Source organism: Tupaia chinensis, unplaced genomic scaffold (genome assembly GCF_000334495.1).
Source record: "Tupaia chinensis unplaced genomic scaffold, TupChi_1.0 Scaffold147674_1, whole genome shotgun sequence".
Taxonomy (NCBI): Eukaryota; Metazoa; Chordata; class Mammalia; order Scandentia; family Tupaiidae; genus Tupaia; species Tupaia belangeri.
The window spans coordinates 65,640-71,047 of NW_006207526.1; the positions used below are offsets into that span (position 1 = coordinate 65,640).

The window sequence follows — 5,408 nt, forward strand, 5'->3', positions numbered from 1 at the left end:
TCTTCCCGTGTGGGAGGAGGCCAAGTCAAAAAGCAGCTGAAAAGAAACCATGACCTCTGCCTTGGGTGGGCAGCATGCAGGAAGGACGGAGGGATTGGTGAGACGTGGCAGACCGTGGCCTGTGCTGTAGTCAGCTGTGCAAGTTCTATAGACAGAGGTTCTTTCTGCTCAGGAGGCAGATTATCTGCACAGACGTGGCGCCCTCTGCAGGTGGCTCCATGCTGGTGAGTATGGCAGCTGCTGTCCCCGCATACCGGGGCTGGACAGAACCTCGTGTGAAGCTGCAAGGCTGGGCGGGTACCATCACTGTGCACAGGGAGGCAGGGGTGGGACTAGGGGAGCTAGGGGAGCAACTGGAGCCGCTCTGCCCCCTGGGATCCAGGGTCAGGCTGTGGGAACCCTACCCTCCCTCAGCAAGACCAGCCGCAGGGGCCTGTGCATGTCTTTGCAACTGGAGAGCTGAACTGGAGCTGCTGCCCTTTTACAGGGACGTGGGCAGGAGGAAGGGACACTTGGGTCGGCTTATTACAAAGGCTATGTGGATGGTTGAGCAGGCTCCCAGAGGCGCTGATGCCATGGTCCAGGAGAGAGGACGAGGACCGGAAAGGCCGGGGTATGGAGGAAGAAGAGGGATGAGCTGGGTGAGGTTCCAAAGGCAGAAGCAGCAGCACAGGGCCAGGGGAGCTGCTGGGGGAGAAGAGGAGACGCGATGCCTCTGAGAAGCCAGTTCCGGACACCTGCGTTTCCAGAGGGGGACACCCAGACTATGAGGCACCCCACTCCCTTCTCTGTCTGTTCATAGACTCTGTAGCCCCTCCTGGCCTCTGGGAACGTGGGCCCCTGCATGTCTGTGGGTCCTGAAAGCCTCTCGCAGCTCCGAAGGCCTTCACGTTTCAGCTCTGCCCAGGTGGTGTCCCGGTGCGTGGAGCAGGGGCCGAGGTGCCTGCTGGGGATGGCCGGCTCTGCGTCCTCCTGCTGGTTCTCGGTCAGAGCTGCCTGGTTCCTGGGGCGGTTCTCCAGGGCGCCTCTGTCTGTGCCCCTAGTCCGGGTCCTTCCTCTCTGCCCCCCAGGCCCTGAGACCCTTCTTGTGGATGCAGTGTCCACTCGGCCCCAGGGGTCTGCACATCTCTGAGCCCTGCTGCTGGCTCCTCCAGGCAGGATCTCCCCGGGTGGCCCACCACAGCCCCCTGACCTTGGGCCCCTGGACAGGTATCGGAAGCTCTGGGGCTGGGGCCAGGAGTTGAGGAGGACCCTCTTGTCTGACTGGACCTTGCTGCCAGGTGCACCGACATGGCTCGTCCTCCGGGGGGACACTGGGCTGTGGACCCCAAGGTGGCCTGTCCACCCAAGTGACCCTGTGCCCACTGCCCGGGCTGGCCCTGCGCTGGGTGTGTTGCAGAGTGAGAGGAAGCGACCACCCCGTGCCAGCCTTTCTGTCTCCCCTCCCCACCCCGAGGCTTCTCCCCTTTCCAGCTAAGAAAGAACTTGGTTTGACTTAAACGTCCCTAACCGTGTCTGTTGGGCTGCCTACCACGGCCTGGCCTCAGGACTTGGACCTCCGTACACTGGAGCCTCCGTGGCACCACCCTGTGCTCAGGAGGGAGTGGGACACCTTTTGAGCACCCTCCACTGAGGCAGGCTGAGCACACTGTGAGGAGCCCCTGACCCGCCTGCCTGCCCTGGGTCAGGCTCAAACACAGGGCTTGCACGAGAACAGCTGGGGCGGGCAGCTGAGAGTTAGCCAGAGATGGGACAGTCAGAGCAGAGAGAGACAGAGACAGACTGACAGAGATGTTGAGACAGAGAGACAGAGAAAGACTAATTCATAGAGAGACAGTCAGAGACGGAGTGAGCTATTCAGAGACGCAGAGAGACAGAGAGATGCGAGATAGAGAGACAGAACGTGCCCCAGGTGGAGAGCCGAGAAAGGCAGTCTTGACGCCCCAGGAGACGAGGTGCAGAGCTGGGGCTGGGAACGCACCAGGAGGGGCGGAGCCTGAGCGCAGACGGAGCTTGAGCTCACGCACAGCAAGGCCGGGCAGCGCCGGGCACCCACCCTCCTCAGCGAGAGCTGACCGGGCTTCTGCTCAATCTCTAGAAATATCATTTATTCCTCATATATAGTATTACTCATGCAGATTGTTTTTCTACTTTATTTATTTAGGGTTTTTTTAATGGAGAAAAGATAATCGTGTGTATTTATGGGGGAGAAAGTGGCGTGGGTGAATGTTTACGTGTTTCTTCTGCCCTTCAGGGTCCCGCCTGTAGGCCCCGGAGACACCACCTGAGCCCCCGCGGCTGGCTTTCTCAGACTCACACAAATTAAGGCGCCTCGCCCCCTGGTGGCCAGTGACCTGTGGTTTTGTTCTGATTTGAGCACAGGGAGCCCTCTGACCTTGTCAGGGCCACAGAAAACCTGCTGGTCCGAGCTGACTCAGGGACTCCTGACACGTGTGTGTGTGTGTGTGTGTGTGTGTGCACGCGTGAGTGCGCATTCATGTGAGTGCACGTGTGCTCAGGCCTGTGTATGCAGGTATGGGCAGGCGGGTTAGCTCCCCATGGCACCCCGGCACGTGTCCCCTGAGGTGCCCCCTGGCTGGTCCCTGACACACACAGCCCAGTAGGAAACCCTGGCATAAGGCTGGGTCATAGGATGAACAAGTCCAGCCCTGTAAGGAGCACGTGGGCGGGGCGGGCTGTGGGCCGACGTGAACCGGGCCGTCCTGTGAATGCCATCATGTCATACACCTGGGACAGGACAATCTTTCCAAAAGAGGGAGCGAGCGGGGGAGCGAGCCGGGGAGCGAGCAAGGCCAAACACCGACACCTCTCGGTAGCTTGTTTCCCTCTGCTCTGAACGACTGTGACGGCCCAGGACCCGACCCAGGGCTGCCCATGGCAGGGCCGTAACAGATTTCCAGGTGAGCAAAGCACAGCAGGACCCAGAAACTGGGTCAGCTCAAAGCTGCACGAGGGCAGCCCAGGTCAGCCATGGGCCTGCAGGAAGGTGCGTGGGTGGCTGGGCAGGTGACTTTGCAGAGTCTCCGGGACCAGCTGGGTGGCATGGCGGCAGGGGGAGTCTGGAAACTACTGATGTCCCTGGGACTCCGAAAAATGCTAAGTGACTGAACTGGGTCTCTGGAAACTGCCAGGGAACTGTAGCTGGGACTCTACTGATGACTGTTGCTGGGACTCTGGAAACTGCCAGGTAGTTGGGCCTCTAAGCAGCTGTGTGGCCTGCGCCAAGCTCTGCAAAGGACTGGGCACAGCTTCTGGAAGACGCCCAGCAGGGGTGGGAGGGACCCCTGGAGGCTGCAGCTCCCAGAGCTGGATTAGAGCCCTCCAGGCTGCAGCTCCTGTCCCCAGGAGAGCTCGCTGCTGCCTTCCAGTCCAGGATGATCCCAAGGGGAAGCCTCCATGGGGGCTTCGAAGTTTCCCAGGTGACCTCCCGTCACCTCCCGTCACAGGGCCAGCCAGGCCTGGGGTCAGCGTCTGGAGAGGGCTGCGTAAGTGCTGAACTCAGTCGTGGGCTCCCTGGACTGAGGGGACACGGCAAGGGCTGCCCCCTGCGTGAGCACCTTGTGGTCCAGCTGAGCGTAGGTCACTTCCTCGGGGCTCTCTGCAGTGGGGGGCTAAGGGAGAGATGCAGGGTGAGTCAGCTCCTAGGGGTGCCTGGGGCTGTGGGGACGAGGGAGCCACCTCCAAGGGCCCTCGCGATGGCCCTCTGGAATCGCATCGCTGGGCAGTGCCCTCCCACAGGATGTCGGGACGCTCTGCCCCACCAACAGCATGTGGCAGAAGTGATGGCATGTCATTTCCAGGGTGGCCCCGAAGGCGTGGTGGCCTCTGCCCTCTCCTCTCCCAGTTCCCTCTCCCCGGAAGAGGCCAGCTGCCCTGAGGCCCTGCCCACAGCCCTCCTGAAAGTGGGTACCCCTGCCCAGGCAGCCCCGGTGGCCCTGCTCCACCTCTCGATGGCAGCCTCGGGAGAGACCCTGAGCCAGTGCCACCCAGCGAGGCCACTCCTGCGCTCTGAGCCCGACACTGCCAAGTGCTCAACTGCCAAGCTCGGGGCTCTTCATTTGCAGCAGTAGTTAATACAGACTTACCGGGGTGTCCGTCTGTCTGTCCGTCTCAGGGAGTCTGTCGACCGTGGCCACCTCTGGAGGGAGAGGACCAGCAGTCAGTTCTCTGGGTGGACATCAGGACACAAGTTCCCTGGCATCCCCCACAGCTTCAGAGTCCACCCTGCACCCCATGTGGAAGCTTCTAGAATGTCCCGAACATCCTCCCTCCCCAGTTGCTCCTACTCCCGTCTCCAGGCCTGTCCCCCCCTTGCCCTCACCGGGTGTCCTCTCCGGGGCGGGGACGTCAGCAGCTGGGCGGGGCCTGCGGGAGAAGAGCACGTGGGCGTTGGGGCGGCCTGTGGGCAGGGCACCGGGCGGGCCAGGACCCCTCGGGGCTCTCACCTCTGCTGCGGCCTCTGCTCCTCATCCCTGCGGCCGGGCGGCCCTGAGGACAGTCGTGGGATCGAATTAAGGAGGGAGGTCTTTCCAGCACCTCTGACCGCCTGCCTAGGCCACCCCGCCCTCCCTGGCACCTACCACTTTTCTTCTGATGCTTGCGATGGAGGAGGACGAGGCCCAGGAGGAGGAGGCCCAGGAGGAAGACCGCGGAGACCCCGAGGACAGCAGGAAGGTATTCTGGCTTCAGGCCTGCCGTGGCAGGGCGGTGTGGTCAGGGGCGACGGCGCGGGCTCCGGGCAGGGTGCCCTGGCTGAGACCTACTGTGCGGCCCGCGTGCTGCACGTCTGCCATGCGAGGACTTCCGCCTAGCGTCTCTCACGTCCCAGCCCCCGGGGCCACCAGCCATCACTCCCAGCCAGGGCCGTGGAGCTGGGAGGGCGAAGGTCCCCTGTGCCCAGCACACAGCTGGCCACGGCAGGCTGGAGGCTGACCACACCTGCCCCACGAGCCCCACAACAGGCTACACCCCAGGCTCCTGGTCCTCCGCCCAGCACTCACCGCCATGGCCGCTGTCGTGGACAGGCGTCTGCGTGGGTCCTGGCAGGGAGGAGCCCGGGGGTGGGTCAGAGGGTGCAGCTGGAGGAGAAAGCTCCGAGTTCTCCCCCTCTCACCACAGAGGGGCCCGCTTCACCCCACGATTCCCTGACCCGCTCCGTCGGGACAGCCCTGCCCAGCAGGACTCTCCGTGTGGTGGAGATGGCCTCCTTGCACTGCCCGCTGCCGTGGCCGCACGTGGCTATGGGCTCACTGAAACCCACCCAGCGTACACGAGTGAGGAGTCGGGTCCTCGGCCGCACGGGTCGCATCGGAAGGGCTCGGTGGGCACATGTGCTAAGGCCCTCAACCAGGTGGCCCCCGCCCGGCCATCCACCCCAGGCCACGCCT

General features: G+C 63.0%; 1 protein-coding gene across 3 annotated transcripts in view; it reads right to left on the bottom strand.

Moving 5' to 3' along the window:
• Positions 1-3,178: 3,178 nt before the first annotated feature.
• Positions 3,179-5,408, bottom strand: part of LAIR1 (leukocyte associated immunoglobulin like receptor 1) — an 18,714-nt gene continuing 16,484 nt past the window's right edge. The window contains exons 4-9 of one of the 3 annotated variants that reach the window (XM_027768854.1): positions 5,022-5,099; positions 4,602-4,712; positions 4,467-4,509; positions 4,343-4,386; positions 4,107-4,159; positions 3,179-3,632 (exon numbers count right to left, since the gene is read on the bottom strand). In XM_027768854.1, coding sequence (XP_027624655.1) covers positions 3,486-3,632; positions 4,107-4,159; positions 4,343-4,386; positions 4,467-4,509; positions 4,602-4,712; positions 5,022-5,099 — 476 coding nt within the window. In that variant the 3' untranslated portion in view covers positions 3,179-3,485. The remainder of the gene's footprint in view (positions 3,633-4,106; positions 4,160-4,342; positions 4,387-4,466; positions 4,510-4,601; positions 4,713-5,021; positions 5,100-5,408) is intronic. The other 2 variants (XM_027768855.1, XM_027768856.1) reach the window with 2 other exon arrangements.